The 16,570-nt window shown below is 34.1% G+C and overlaps 1 protein-coding gene across 3 annotated transcripts; it reads right to left on the bottom strand.

Annotated features, from left to right (window-relative positions):
- Window positions 1-1,165: 1,165 nt before the first annotated feature.
- On the bottom strand, window positions 1,166-15,695 carry LOC139098022 (cGMP-dependent protein kinase 1). 3 transcript variants are annotated; one of them, XM_070650128.1, is made up of 10 exons: window positions 15,468-15,695; window positions 11,615-12,210; window positions 10,350-10,580; window positions 10,032-10,084; window positions 8,783-9,191; window positions 8,199-8,507; window positions 5,155-5,386; window positions 3,822-3,890; window positions 2,782-2,845; window positions 1,166-1,749 (listed from the first exon to the last, which is right to left on the bottom strand). In XM_070650128.1, exons 1-10 carry the CDS (start codon window positions 15,552-15,554, stop codon window positions 1,370-1,372), a joined length of 2,430 nt encoding a protein of 809 aa, XP_070506229.1. In that variant the 5' UTR covers window positions 15,555-15,695; the 3' UTR covers window positions 1,166-1,369. The 3 variants fall into 3 exon arrangements, with proteins under 3 accessions (XP_070506229.1, XP_070506230.1, XP_070506228.1); XM_070650129.1 differs by having other exon boundaries at window positions 14,464-15,633; XM_070650127.1 differs by having other exon boundaries at window positions 11,615-15,633.
- Window positions 15,696-16,570: the final 875 nt, after the last annotated feature.

The raw sequence follows: 16,570 nt of genomic DNA, 5'->3' as shown, positions 1-16,570 counted from the left end.
AATTGCAGGTTTGCAGTATTAGTGGAACTACAGAATGCAGCTCAAAAATGGAAGGTTGCTCATCTAAAACGCAGGAATTTCAATCCTGCGGTTCTTGACCGAACTCTAGTTTTTAGGCTTAAGCTAAAGGTATTTCGCAACGTTTTTTGAATGGAAAATCGAAAAGAACGGGGGCGTGATGAGTCTGAGATTTTCAGTTCGAACTCCAAAACGCCACCATTCTGGCTGCGCCCCCAACTTGACCTATTAATTACAAAAATTAACCTAATTGAAACCTCAATAAAATTTTTCAATTTAAAATAATTTAAATGAGTTTTTTATATTATTTCAATTTAAAGTAATTCCATTCAACAAATAATCATGATTTTCATTTTTAGTTTTTTCCCTCATTTTATTTTATAATGTAAAACTTTCCATTAATTATTCAAACTACAAAGTAAACATTTTAAAATGGATGATTTCTCTTCCAGCACTGTTGGATTGAATTTAAAAAAGTTCATCAACATATAGTTTGACTTATTTACTTATTTCGCTGGCCTGAAAAGATCAACTTTGATCCGTGACCACCTCAAATGCCGTTTAAAACTGGTCCGAACCAGTTTCGGTCGATTCCAGAGCTCGAAGTCGATTTGAAATTTGTGTGGAGTTTAGTCGACTCGAGTATACTTTTCCATGCCAAATCCGAGTCGACTTCGAGCTCTGCTTGATTCAAATTATTTCTGAAAAAGAAACATTGTTTTCACGCAATTTTTACAGTGAAAATTTTCATTTTGGTCGACAATCCTTTGTATAGACATCTATCCTGAAAGACACTTGCCCTAGAAAATTCTAGAAAATCCGGCTCCAAGCTAGCATGAATATGACAAGTCCGGAAACAAGATATTATGATAAATGATATCAGGTAAGAGCAAATGCGGCTTGGACCAGTACCTCAGGTGAGACCCATCATGACTTTGATCAGACATCAGACCAGAAGCGATCAAATCTGGCTTCAGGCAAGAATCAAGTGGAGTAGAAACACATTTTTGGCAATTCATGAACCATGTGTTTTCCGGGTATTCTGCATGACAAACAAAATTCAATTTAATTACCTATGAAAAATAGTTTAAAGTTTAATTAGATTGTCTTTTGATTTTGTATTAAAATGTAACAAAAATTGGTCTGAGGCTTTTTATTTATTTATTTTATTAATTTTCGTATAAAACAATTTTATGTATATTTCCATTATTTTCGATATGTCAGGCTAATTAATTAATTATAATTGATTTTATATTTATAGTTATTATCAATGCCTGTAGACATGACTGAAATCTGATGACATTCAATTTATATTTATTTGGTAGCAGCTGTTGACCATAAAAAAAAGGTATCAAAAGTCTTTGTCCCATCCACTCAAATCATCTTGCGGATCATCAAAATCTTTTGAATATTCATCGAAATTCGACAAGTCCACGTTATTCTTCACGGGCAGCACTAACGGTGCTGTCATTTTCCTCGCTTCCAATCGATCCCATGTGAAATCAGAGAACCACGAATTCATCTTAATATCCTTAATGCCATTTTTCTGTACACCCAAACGCTCTGATCCACTCTGACGACACAAACGTTTAATTAAAATTTGAGCTTTTTTTGGAATTTTTTGTGGCAACTGAATGCAATCGATGCCTCGTAATATGAGATTGTATGTTTGCATTTGTTCTTTTGCACGAAACGGCGGCTTTCCGATCAATAATTCATGGATTAATATGCCTGTAAATTGATATTTTTTTTTTGTAAATCATTTCGTTAATATGAGTACATACTGGATTTATGTTGCGATGTGCATTCATCATTCGACATTTACATAAAATGCAATTTTAAACGGCAATGGAAAATTGTGGAATAAAATGGGTAATTTAATTGGACTTTTCAGTTCTTCTTGCTGTGCTCGCTACTTTTTTACTTGAACACGGAAAGGGCAGGGACGTATTCAGATCAAGCTCACCCTCTACTACCCATTCCTCCCACAAATTCAATACTATCTAGCTACGTCCCTGACTAAGAGCATGACAGAGCTCGAAAACGACTCGGAATTTATATGGAGTCGAGTAGATTCAAGTCTAGGATGGCCAGAGGATTTTCACAAAAAATTGGGACACTTTTGGGAAAAATCGGGACATTTTGGGGCTTTGTTGGAACACAGCAGCAAGGATTAAAAGACAGCATTGTCTTGGCAAAATTACAACAGATTGCCGCCCTACTCAAGTCGACTTTTTCTTGACCAAGTCGACCGAGTATACACATGAACACAGTCATTTAGATAATTATGCTTAAGTTTTAATAACTCAGTGACAGGCAACCGTGGACGACCAAAGAACTCTTAGAAGAAAGCTGTCGATAGAGATCATGTTGCGTTTGGTTTTGAAAATGACAATTTGAAGCCAGCAATAAAGCAAGTTTCAAGCAACACCTGTGGGTTGTCATGGATTACAATTGCTCTGTACGACCAACGATACCATATCAAACAGGTTACCCACCTCTGACCTAACTCTTAAAAGTTCAATTTCCTACAGTAATGTTCCACATGATAATTGCTTAAAACACCCACAGAGCATCAAAAAAAATGATGAAAATTTACCATACAAAAAAATATTTTCATCTAAAAAAAATCTGTTCAAAAATTCATACAGCAGCAAAACATCAACAAAAAAACATCAAGTTTTTCAACATAATTAATTTAAAATGCATGATAAACATACTACGCAAAAGAAAAATATTGTTTTATTTACATTCAAAACTTACCTAAGCTCCAGCAGTCGCTGCTCAAATCATGGCCTTTGTTTAAAATTATTTCCGGTGCTACATACTGGATGAGAAAAAATTGGGGAGATGAAAAAAAAAGTTGGGTGGAAGTACACAAAAAAAAATTTTTTTGTGTTTTTTTTATATATATTCATTCATGATGTTATGATATGTACTTTAAATTTCAAGTACTTGATTTTGTTTAGTTGGAAGTCATATGAAGTGGTCTTGGAGGGAAGCACATACAGCGCAATCTCTTGAGTTGAGTTTCGGATTAGGGACTTTTATGTAGACTATCTGGTTATCTATCATAAAAGTAAGTCACATCTGCAGAGTACCTACAGGTTTTGAGCATAGTGATCATTACTAAAGTACAGTGACACAACCGAAATTGACTTTGAGTTAACTAAATCCTGCTTAATTGATTTCAAGTCAATATGTATTAGAGAATTAGCATCCCTAACATAACAAAGGCATGGTCGTTTCAGTGAGTGCGTTTTTCCAGTTCCTTTGAGTATATTTTAAGTAAGTAAGCCCAGAACAAGCCCAGAACTGGCTCAATGCCGTAAAGGGCATGATTTGATCACTCTGTAAGTCACGGTGTTGCAAACTGTATTGGTAGAGCTAATTGTCCCCTTTTGTAATGTACAGTGGCACATCAGGGCATATTCTGAACAAAATTTTCCAAAATAGCATGCAAATCTCCAACTAATTTAATGCCTTAAAGAAGAATTGGCTGGACTATTGGATTCCTTAATCTATTAGAGGATCTGCCACAATGAAGTCGTGCCAGCTCTGCTTTGAAGGATTATTAAGATAGTCAATACATTTTTAATAATTTCTTCGAAAATACCCACCATAGAACAAAATACGATAGAACTAGTTGATGGCAAGTTAATGTCCAGCAAATGATTAGTTCTAACGTATTTCTGTCCACTAGAATAACCCATCCCTAGACAAACTGAACGCCATTCAACCCCCCAAAATCACTTCATTCTAGTATTAAAATTATCTCATAAAAAATGATTATAATATCATACTTCCGGTGTTCCGGCAAATGTCCATGTTTTTGACCCAGGCTTTATAAATTTCGCAAAACCAAAATCAACCTGTAAATATAGAAATAAAATAAAAAAAAAATAAAAATTAATTAATTATTAAAATAAATATGCTGAAAGCATGTAGATACAGAAAAAAAATTTATATTACATACCGCACACAGCACATCATACAGACATACACAAACAAAATTTTCATCTCTTTGTATCACATTTAATGAATTATGTTGAAAATAAAATATGCATGTGAGTTTAGTGGATGTGGATGTGTGGCTAATTCAATTAGGATAAATGTCGAGGTCTAGATTTTTTTTTTATTTTACGTTATGTTGATGATGATGAAGTTGTTGCCGTGCTTGATGATATTATTAGTGGTAATGCTTTTACTGTTGTGGTCCATTAAATATGAATAAATCTTATTTGGACGATATTACTAATGAGGATTGTCTTTTGTTAGGAATTTAGTTAGAATCTGTGACATGAATAAATATTTAGCTAAGGTTATGATGATTATCATTAAGTGGTCATTAACTAATTATGTGTAATTGTTATGGGAAGTGAGAGGTCAAAAGGCTTGTGATGCCAAAAAGCTAGTTTTGTGACAGGATCGGTGCTAATTATCTAGCAGAGCTCAGAATCGACTTAGGTAGAGCTCGAAGTCGATTTTAATTTTGTATGCAGTCGTGTCGACTCTAATCGGCTTCTTCATACAAAGTTCGAGTACGGGAAAGTCGACCTGATTTCACATGACAGTCTAGTCAACTTAAGTGACCAAATAGTAAAAGTTACAGGAGTGCAAATGATTATCAAGTTGTTTAAGTACTGCCTTATTAAAACCATGTCCTCTATCTCAATGTCCTGTCGTCTAAATTAAGCAGAGTTCGAACTAGACTTAGGTTTTGTATGAGAAAATCAATCTGATGTCACATGACGTTCGTGTCGACTTATGAGACTTTAAAGTGAAGTTGAAACAGCACAAACCATTGCCAAGCAATCAAAACACCGCCTTAGGATTGTCCTGTCCTTATGTCACTATCCTGTCATCATCGTTAATACTCCTTACTATCAGTAGCACTCATACAGAAAACCAAACCATAAAAACCATACTCATCACATCCACAAACATTAATTATCCCATAAAATCATCTCCAAAACCTGAACAACAATCTATCTTAGTAGAATCCATCCAAACACCAATGAATCAGATTAAATATTAAAAGCATGAATGAGTAATAAAGTCAGTACAAGAAAAAAAAAGTGAAGAGAAGATGGATGGAAACATAAATAGATAAATAGTTATAGACGTCAACCATACCAACTTAATATAGCCATTTGTGTCGAGCATTAAATTCTCTGGCTTCAGATCACGATAAATGATGTGCTTCGAATGAAGATATTCCAATGCCAATACGACGCATGCAGTCATAAATTTTGATATTTTTTCATCGAAAAATTTATATTTTTGTAGGATTGTCCAAACATCACCGCCCAAACATGGTTCCATCAAGTAATAAAGATATTTTTTATCCTTATAAGTCTTATATAATCTGATTTATTGAATATATAAGATTCGTATTCATGTTTTATGTTATCATGCATGATGAAAAATATTGTGAGTTGAAGGCACCAGTAAGTAAAAAGTTCAAAAAGATCAATAAATAATAATATTGGAATGTAGATGAGGATTTAAAGTTTGAGGAAGTTTGTTGAGTTTTGATGGAGTTTTTTGTGAACATTTGTGAATTAATGTGATTCCGAGTAACACATAAATTAGATTTCGTAACAACTTATTGCCTGAGTGGACAAAAATACGTTTTAACTGGGCATTAACTTGTCATCAATTAGTTATAGTGTATTTTTGTCTTAATAATACATTTTGTTCGGTTGGAAGGCTGATTGGATAAGGTACGAGACCTCGGTAACCGAAAATTGTACAATGCTCTAGTTTGAAGCATTAACACTGTTCGCTGAAGTCGCTTGATAAGGTCGAGTGATTTTGTAATTTATACTTTTTTAAAATTTTAATCCATATCATGGTGACTTGTAAATGGGAAGCCTGGTCGGGCTTGTAAGCGACACATGCCGGGTTGCTTAGAAGTAGGATGGCCATTAACAAGCTACATGGAGGCGAATTTCGCTTTCTGTTAATAAATGTGTCTGTGACGGAGCCCTAAAAGTGTCTAAACATAGCATTTTTCAATTGTGTTGTTCGAAAATAAATAATACAGTCATGTGATGCCAAAATACGGATTCCCGAGCGGGATAAATGAACAAGGCTCAACCATAGAGCTTGAAGGCACCTCTTAAAATTTTTTATGAACACCAAATGAAAGCCGACTCTTTTTGGCAGCCATATGGACGAAAAACGGAGGAACCTTAAAAGTCTTGTGGCAGAGTCTTCTTCATTTGTGTCACTCGGGCTCGTATCTCTAAGAGAAACCATAATGCTGCGTGTTTCGAACCTCCAACTTAGCTACAATCTCCCAATTACTTTATCTTAATTGTAATTTTCAGTAAAAAACAATAAAATTTATTTGAGCATAATCCGCTTGTATCACTCGATAACCCCTCAACTTTGAACTTAATCAACATTTCCTGAAAACCCCCTTCCCATATCCCCTCCAAAAAATCAAATTTCTTCAAAAGTAAACTCCCATTAATTTCCCATAAAAATTATACGTGCATGAAAAATCATTAAAAATTATTATTCATCATTATTATGTTGTTATGATTTGTGCTTTATAGATTCGCCTTACTTATTTTTTGTTTTCTTAACTCCCATCATTCTTTTATGTCGATCGTTAAAAAAATGTTCATGTCTTTTCGCTTGTTTATGTTACATAATATTAAAATGTTGACATTATTTAAATGATTTTCGTCATTTATCATCTTTGTGTGCCGAATAAGGTACCGAATTTCAATTTAGGAATGGGGACCAAAATTGGTTCTTGACTAGACAAATTCTGATAAATTGCGTGAATAAATCTTTAAATTGGCTTGATATCTGTTACAATAAATCGAAATTGCAATTTGATTCTTAAAATAGACTGTAATGTAGAACAGCAATAAAGTCATTCATTGAATCCCATTCAGTCAAGGTCAATGGAAAATTTCATGACAAAATAGAATTGATTAATTTACAAAGTTTCATTGGACTTCTTTATGTCATAGTCATTTGGAAACTTTTGATGTTTCATAAGCACAAAAAATGAGCTTTTTTTGTGGACCAAGCATATTCTATAAAATACGAAAAAGATATCAATAAATCACATAACGATACGATACATAAAAAAGTAAGCAGTTTTGTTTGAATATCATTCGAAACATTTTCTTTTAGTTCTGTGTCATTGGCTATTCAGCATAAACTTGGGGCTGAAAGCTTAAAAAATTGTTTTTTGACAAATATTAAGGTTTAATTTCAAAATATGGCTGTGATGTATTTTGTCCGAATAGCACAAGCCGGTTAATCGATTCAAAATCTTACAGGAGACCGGCGTGGCTATGGCTTGATGCCAGATTATAACCAAACCCGACATGATGACAGATTTAAATCTATTCCGGCATCAAGATAGAGTCACGCTAGCTCAGGGTCAGCTCGGAGTCGGAAAAATGATTGATTAACTGATTTGTATAATTCGAGCTAATGCAGTAGTAAGCTAGATTGTAAGTTTTGAGTTCATAAATTCAAATAAACACGATATCGTATCCAGAAATTTCCGAACAACTCTAGCATATTGACATGTACAGGTAATTCTCATTCAACACAATGAATGAGCCACATTACCATAAATCAGTTAGTCGATCAAAAATCTGGCACCAACCGGTGTGATTCTAACTTAATGCCGGATTCAATATAAATCCGAAACCATGCCAGAATCACATCGGCCTGGTTCATTATTTTAGATTCATTAACCGACTTGGAATTGGTAATTGGCAAGTGGTTGCTAATGATAGAACCAACTTAAGTCGCAAATTTAGGGAAGTCATTAATCACAGTTGATCTGTACGGACAAGTTAGTAAATTATCGACTTGTGCTATTAGGGAAGTCGATTCATGGTCATTAGATTTAGAAATCAAATATCACTATGAGGATGCATGAATGATCCGTAAAGTCGTGGGTTCAAGATCATAAGCTAAAATACAGATCGAATATCATCAGTTCACAATACTTTATCCAACATACTAGATGCCCACATTGCTTCATAAATATATATAGCATGATTATGTTCATCTACTACATTTTGGAAATCCGATCCATTATCCGAATCAGTACCCAACCCCTCCATCAAACTTTATCAATATCCTCAAGCAAAAAAAGAGAAAAAAATCCAAAATGAAAAAAAGTCTTTTTTTATTACCTTACAATAAATGGACTGTTGCATGCAAAGAGAATTTCCTTTTCATTATAAGCATGTTCCTGTTGCTGCTGCTGAAGCATTTCAATTTTCTTAAGGCTTTTAAGGGCAAATGTAGTCTTATTTCTATATTGTACGAGTTCAACTCGTCCAAATCCACCCACACCCAATGTTCCAATAAGTTTTAACTCATTTAGTTGAATGTTTCCGTACTCACTCTTGGACGATACTTTACGTGTTTTGGGGATGTTTTGATCGACAATTTTTGTATTTCGTATTTTATCTAAACCACCGAGATAAGCGTCAAATGCACTGTGATTAGAAAGAAAAGGGATAGACAAAAATTAGGTCAAATGTGATGGACGAGGGGATAATACCCGAGGGAAATTTTCGTTGAGGAATGTCTTACTAAATATCTATTAAGTTCATCCTGAACCGAATATTTCCACATGGGAATATGTTTCCCCGTAAATTGATTGATGACAATAGAGTCAAGAGTAAGAAATGGAAGTAAATTTAATTAAAAAACAAACTTTCAACATTTCCTTCCTTTTGTCTCTATCGTCACCGCCACCAATTGTTATTACTTTCGATCGAGTGTCAAGCAGTCTGTTCCTGGTGGATTAGCAATGATGCTGGCGAGACGTTTATCTTGATGTATTAATGCCTGCTCACCAAAATATGCTCCACGTTTTAATATCCCAACAAGTCGTTGTCCTTTATCGTTCTCACTTTTAATTACATTTACACTGCCACTACGTATTATGTAGAATTTATCGCCCGGATCACCTTGTCGTATGATTGTTGAGCCAGAAGGAAAATTTTCTCGTTTAAGGAGATCAGATATTTTATTAAGGACAATTAATGGCAAGTCTTTAAGGACGGAAACAGATGATAAGAATTTAATATTCTCTTCACGCTCACGTCGTCCGCAGCTCATCATAATTTTCTGAAAAACTTTACGCTCCAATGAGAAGACTTTGCAGAATGTGAGGGCTGTTTATTGACGGAAGTAAGCGGGTGATGAACATCGAAATGAAGAAGGAAAAAAATGAAAAGTAAGGAAATTAATTAATTATTTACATCCTTTGTATTTTGCTTTACTATATGTCATTTAACTGTCTGTTAAGTTTTCCTTTTGGATGAACTGAGTGGCAGTTGTGGAAAGTGTCGAAAAGGTCAAGATTGAGTGTTTGATTCTAGTCTTTCTGCTATTTAATTAAGTCTATAGAGATTTGATTTATTTTGAGATTAATTTCTATGAAATCTGATGAATTGGAGTTGCTTGGGGTTATTTAGACAGTCTCTAGCATCGAAATGGTCAATTTTAGATGTGTAATTCCTCCAAACTTCCTACTTCAGTCAAAATTTCTGTCTAGGACAGTCAGCAAACTTTATTTTTCGCGACACGTCTTGGTGATAAGCCTAGATCAAAATCTCACACGATATGTGTCTCATGGCATTTCCTATCATGTTTGGCGACAGACTGGTGTGTCGTGGCACACTGGTTGCCCACCACTGGGCTATTTGGACTACCTTTAGAATCAAAATGGTCATTTTTCATCTAGAAATCTTGTCTACGTTCAAAGTTTCTGTCTAGAACAGTGATGGGGACCTTTTTATTATTCGGAGTACACCTTGGCGACTTAAGCTTTAAGACGGAATACAGGTTGCCCACTATAGACTCTAGGGCACCGCTACCTCGTCATGTAAATGGCAAGATGCAAAGTTGCCCTGATAGCACCATGAAGTTTGATTTCGACATATTATTTCCACATCGTGTCACTCAAAATCAGTCCACAAAACCTTAATAAACAATCAAAATTCATCACTCACCTTTAATTGACGCAAATCTTCTTGCCTTGTATAAGATTGACAGTTCTCCAAATCTTTTATCATCAAAGTAGTCAAGTTAAATCCAGAAAAATTATATTTATGTTAAATGATTCGAAAGACAGAGCAAAAGCATGAAATAAGAAGATGAAGAAAAATTGGTAAACATTAATCAAATGCCCTTAAAAAAAAGGCAAAAAAAAGTGATGTGAATTGAAGCAAAATTAAGGAAATGATTCACTTAAAAAGCATTTAAGGACATAAATTTTTGTTTCTAATTCAAATGAAGGTCAATGAACAATAATAAATGTAAATACATACACAACTCCGGGACCAAATGTCTTAATAGAATTGCCGCCTTTAATCACGTCAAACATTCCCTCGGCGGAGACGTAAAGAAAATTTCCCGAATCACCTTCATTGATGATGAAGCTATTTTCATCATACGATTCAAGAAGCATCGCATTGACGACAGTTTTTATTGACTCGTTATCCAAAATGTTACATAAGAAGTCGTTTGAGACTATGGCAGATGTTATCATCCTCTCTGTTCTGTAATCGAAAAGCGATGAAATGGAAAATGTCAGAAATTTTTATGCAAAAAAGTAAGAAAGAAAACGAAAAGGAAAGCTAAAGGTAGAGAAAAATAAAATAAATTTGCAAGGGAAGGGGACTTGATGTTCAGGTGAGAATCGTTGTATTTGTCTGTAGGCTCAGTGATATAATGCAAACCAACTCTTGAACCAAAATCGCATATGGCATGTGATTCATGGCATTTGCGAAAAATAGAAAAAGTGCTAATGTGTCGTGGCACACAATTTAGAAAACACTAATTTAGATCAGCAAATTAATAATTGCTTCAATTTATAGCACTGACCTAACTCTTTGTTGCTTAGGAAAGATAAGATTCTAAAGTATCAAGTTATAAATTAACTCAGAATACATAAGGCAGTGATCATTTGATTGAGCAGTTTACATCTTCCGTTGACTAGCTCTAGCAAGTAATGAACATGATCTTAAGAGGAAAGTAAACTGAGAATAACGCTTATTTGCTTGCTCAATAGTATTTAAGTAGTACATATTTAAGTAGAGCAAGATCTTGAGAGTATGAATCATATATTTGAATCTGTCCTCAATATGTCTCTTTAGACATAGATTTACAACTCCTATTTTAACTTCTATTCAATTCTTTACTTTAAACAGACAAGGATTAGGTTCATTTCTATTGGTTTTGTATATCAATGACCACACTCATCCATATTCTCAGTGTCTGTTAAGGTCAGAGCTCGAAATCGACTTGGATTTTGGATGAAAAAACGACTGAAGTCTACTTAATTATATCCAAATCAATTCAAGTCTACTCAAGGAGACTTATCTCCATACAAAATCCGAGTTGACTTCAAGCTCTGGTTAGGGAACTTTGGGCTTTATCAAACCATCACACAAGAATCTCACCTAAAATTCAACCCCACAAGTCACTTCCCATAGCAAAATTATTTTCAAAAATAAGAGCGAACAATGTCTCATGGGAAAGGTGTCATTGCTCATCATGCTTCTGATTATCTATATATATTTTTATAACTCACATTTTATCTTTTGGATAAACTTTAATTTTCAATTCCTCCAACTCCTCATGCTTTATTTTCTCAGATATTATTCCCTCCTTACGCACATTTACATCGGAAAGTTTAACATTTAATTCATCAATTTTAATTTCATTTTCCTGATGTTTACCATCACTATTTTTATCTCCATCAACAATATTCTCATTGGCATCAAAATCATTTTCAATTAAGCTCACATTCTTCATATTAAAATTGTTGGCATAATAATCATAATCATTCTCAAAATGATTTCCCTTTGGAATAGGCGATGGTGTTGATTCGATAAAATTGATATCAGGTATGGGCTGTTTATGAAGCTTACGGCATGGCACTGGAGATTGTTGTGGTGTATAATCTGTTTCAATTGGCGGACATGGTGGTTCGCGTGTTGGTGGAAGTGGAATATTTAATGAAATATGATTACTGTTGTTGTTATTGATGAATATACCATCATTTATTGAATCAAAGCCTGATTCACTGCGTTCATTTTTTGAATTATCTTGATTTTGATACTGAGGCTCATGTTCGTCTTGTTTATTTGATAATTTCTTCTTGTCTGAATTACGCTTACGATAATTCTGTTGAGATTTGGATGAAAGAAATGAAAAGAAAAAGATGGAATGAATTTTTTTTTTATATTTTTCTTCGGCGGCTTTTCTTTCTGTGGTGAACAAGTTGAGAAAGTTTGGGTGGATTTTGATGGGACTAAGCATTTGTAATTTTACTTTGGGGATGGAAGAAGGTGACTTTAGAAATGGAAGAAAATCACGAGAGCGGTCAAAGAACTCATAAAAGGAAGCTAACGATAGATTAACAGCAAAGCAGTTGAGATTGAAGATTAACAAATAGTGGTCAGCGATTGAGCCAACTTGTGATGCCATTCAAAGGAGGTCACGGATAACATTGAATGTGTAAGTTCAGGGACTGGTTTCTAAGGCTTCTTAGAAAAAAATTTCAACGAACTGAAAATCAACGTATTATTTTCTGAAGAGCAAGTAAATTTAAACTCTTTCTAGGGTAGGATGTCCTAGATTACCCCAAAAAGCGGCAACAGGCAGAGCTACAAGTCGATTTGAAATTTCTACTCGACTCGACTCGATTCAACGAATTTTAAATCAAATGTTACGCTTGATCACCAAATGCCTGTATCTAGATGTCTGTAGCAAATCGGTAGCAAAAGAGCAACTCAATTTTTATCGTCTAATACAAATGTGGAGATAAATGTGTCAAAAAACTCAAGTGGTCAAACATAATTGAAAGGTAAGATAATGATAACGTCACCGTGACTTCAACAAAATGTCACAAAGATGTCGGGGTGTTTAGACGGTGATTTTACGGCTGTTTGAAGGTGAAAATATAGAAATTTTGTCATGAGATGAAGTCTGAGTTGCAGATATTATCAACAAGCTAAATATATAGCTTAAAATTAGAATTTTTTCAATATTTAAAGGAACTTTCTTATTTGAACGACATAAATTCAGCTAAAACAGCCTTGGAATTCATATGAAATTCAATTTAATGTCAAGCATATTGTGCCCAAATTGAGTCTTGTGTCGCTTGACTTAATTATTGATATTATTAGCCATCTAAGTTTTAGAACTATTAAACAACCTCATTTCTTAAATTACACTAAGCATCCAGAAAAATCTTTGAAATTGACAAGTCGAAGCCAGTAATAGGACCAGTTTCAAGCGACATCTGAGGAAGACCATGGATCACAATTGATCTATACGTCCACAAAGTGGATCTAAAGTAAGTAAGTCCACAAAAGTCATCTCAAAATGAACACAAAATCAATTCCCTTTCCTTCAAAAATCATGCTCGGAAGTTCTTTATTTGTTTCCCGAAGCATTGAAAATGCCGAAAGTTTTTAATTCAATAGAATGTTTTTCAAGAGAAAATTCTCTCGATTTTCCTCACAAACAAATGAGATTTTCTTCTAATTCTTTTATCGCAAATGCGCCTCGTGCTAAATAATAAAATAATTTTTTTTATCATCCATAACTTAAAGACAAACTTTCTTTGTGACTCAAAAAGAAGAGCATCTGAGTAAACTTTTTTATCGGCTCACGACACTAAAAAACATTAATCAAATACAATTATCGGTCGGTTGTTGAAAATGATTTGTACTACAATAATTTTAAACATGCCGCGCGACGACTGCTTACATTCGTTCTGTTCATTTCTTCATTCACAGGTTTACATTTTGTGTATAATGCTCTTCTTTCTCTTTCTCTGACTGATAAGATGATAAAGCCACCCGAAGTAGGAGAAAATATGACATTAGATTATGCAAAGAAACACTTGAGGCTATTGATTACAAGTACAATGAATGCTTGTCATATCTACTTTATACTTGGGAATTTTTTTCTTTTAAATAATACAATTGAAGTGCTTTTAACTTGCTTTTAAACTTTATTGTTTATTGACTTTGAATTCCAGTTGAGGAATTTGTAGGGAAATAATTTGTGTCCATGACCTTCAAGTGGGTGACGATGAAGGTTGATGGGAAATTTTGTTGTTGTTTTGAATCAATTTGATTAGGAGTTATGACACTCAATAGCGCATGTTGTTTAGTCGATCCAAAATTATTGGATTACTACAGCGTGACTCTATCATGGTACTGAATTTAAACCAATTTCGACCTCTGGTTAGAGTCATGTCTCCTGATGTCAGAATCCAAGATCTGATGTCAGATTCCGTTACCTGATGTAGGATTGGATTTAAATCCGGTACTATTCTAGAGTCACGACAATCTGTGATTGAATTTTTTAATATATTAATCGGTTTGTGCCATTAGAAGACATCTAAAATTTAGTCTTAATGCTCACCGATAGAAAACGCATTTTCTTGGGTTTTACTTGGCATAATGAATGTACTACACTCATTAAATTCTGAGATGTTTCATCCTAAAGAACCCCAGCTATTCTATCCTAATTGTCTCTACCCAACCTTAAACTATGTATAGCTGAGACAACTTATCCCAGTTACGTTTTAAAACAATTTTTGATCAAAATAGACGAAAAACCGCCGTTACGGGACCGTCAGGGCACCTCCAAGACTTGACATCAACACGACGACATAGCGATGCCCTAGTGCAGTGTTATTCAAACTTTTTTGAGACACATTATACTTCGGAACTTAAAAAACTGTTCGCGGCACACCATTTTTTAGCAATATTATTTCACAGCACACATGAACTTGTTCTATGCACTTTCGAACTTGATATACGACACATCTGAGCTTATTCTATGACACACCCTGTACCGCAGCACACAATTTAAACAACACTGCTTTAGTCACTTCATTATTCATCTCCAATAGCCTTTTTCAATTCTATAATTTCTAATATTGTGCAATTTTCAATTTATTTCATAACTAATTATCAATTAATCAAATCAAAACATTTATGAATGAATAAGAAAAATCGTGGAATTCAATGCCTTATCGTGATAAAAAATGTTGAATCACTTTTTTTGTTATTTACACTACAACTTGGTCGACTTCACTTTTTAAAATTTAATTGGCAAAAAAAAGGCAATAAAAATGCTCGCCCTTATAATTCATTTGAAGTTTTTCACGTGCTTATTACGTATTTACAGTCGTAAACGTTTCAAGTGCCCTCATCCGTCTTCATCAAAACTCAACCAAGTATGTTTATATTTTGAATCATCATATGTAGACTGAATGACGACTTTTGATGTTTTACAACTATTTAAATTGATTGTTGACCACACAAGTTGTTTGTGGACGGGCTTCAGGGTTTGTTTTTTGTTGACAAAATTCCCAAAAAGATTCAAAGAATTTTTTGTTAAAATTAATTTACTCAACCAACATTTATGTGGGTGTCGCCTTCAATTCCTGACGATAATAGATTATATGACCCTGTGTCACGCTTGAATATTTTCACAAGACATGCCATTTACGAAATATTCCACAATTTTTTGTTTTTATCACAACTTCTTATTTTCTCGCTCGCTTTTTAAATGTCTGAACTTAAAGAATAATGGAATTAAAAAAAATAAATAAAATAAGAACTCGCAAGTGTTCTTATCAGGAGAAAAACTCGCGATAGACTAAAAAAAACTTTAAAAGAGCGACAATATAATACGTTTCGTTTAATGTACCTTAAATGTTCATTGCTGCAAAAAAAGTATTTTTCTCTCTATTCATATACATTACTTTTTTTTCGTGTATTATTGTTACTTTGATGATAACACAATGAAATTGTTTGAATATTTTTTTGTTGTTCTGTTTTAAAAGTGATGAAGGATTTTTAATTGAATGGGTGGCGCTTTGGATGGCTGAATGGGACATTTTTGAGCGGATTATTAATAGAAATTAAACCGTTTAGTACCTCGTTTTAGTTTTTATTGAACTATCATGATATTTAAAGGTAATTTCTATTAATATTCAATTCGCAAGGGAGCATTCAAAAACAGTGTAATGCGTAGTGGGGATACATTTTGGCAAAACATTACTGGGGAGGATTGGAGAGTGCTATGGAATTTGCGAACATTTCGTAAGGTAATGCACCTTTTATTCTGGCTATTTACCCTACTTCAGAGATGCCAGGCCTTCATAGAAGCGAGCCTCCAGTGGCAGCCGCCCTCCAGTAGAAGCCACCCTTCAGTAGGAGCCGCCCTTCAGTAGGAGCCACCCTCCAGTAGGAATCACTCTCCAGTAGAAGCCGCCTCCAATTGAAAGCATGCAAACTCAGCCCTTCTTATTCTTGATCCAAAACGATTTCGCATTTCGACTTAAATCGATTTTTTCATACAAAATCCGTGTCAACTTCGAGCTCTGCTTTCAAAAATGTCAAGAATTTTCAAAATGCGCCACTGTCATTCCCTTCACTGGCAGAAACTACTTCCAAAACACAATTTTAAACTAATTTTCATTATTTTTTATTACATTTTTTTCTTGTTCACACATGTG

Source organism: Chironomus tepperi, unplaced genomic scaffold (genome assembly GCF_022539635.2).
Source record: "Chironomus tepperi strain 1889 unplaced genomic scaffold, CSIRO-AGI_Ctep_v1 contig_445, whole genome shotgun sequence".
Classification (NCBI taxonomy): domain Eukaryota; kingdom Metazoa; phylum Arthropoda; class Insecta; order Diptera; family Chironomidae; genus Chironomus; species Chironomus tepperi.
The sequence above is the reverse complement of the archived record's forward strand: the minus strand, read 5'-3'. Positions and strand labels throughout refer to the sequence as shown.

Excerpts from the sequence above, each read along its gene's own strand:
- LOC139098022 (XM_070650127.1), bottom strand. The coding sequence starts at position 12,513 with ATGGCATCACAAGTTGGCTCAATCGCTGACCACTATTTGTTAATCTTC. Across the intron at positions 10,581-11,614 it reads GTTTATCCAAAAGATAAAAT|AACAGAGAGGATGATAACAT; the intron begins GTGAGTTATAAA and ends TTTCGATTACAG. Across the intron at positions 9,192-10,031 it reads AAGATTTGCGTCAATTAAAG|CCCTCACATTCTGCAAAGTC; the intron begins GTGAGTGATGAA and ends GTCAATAAACAG.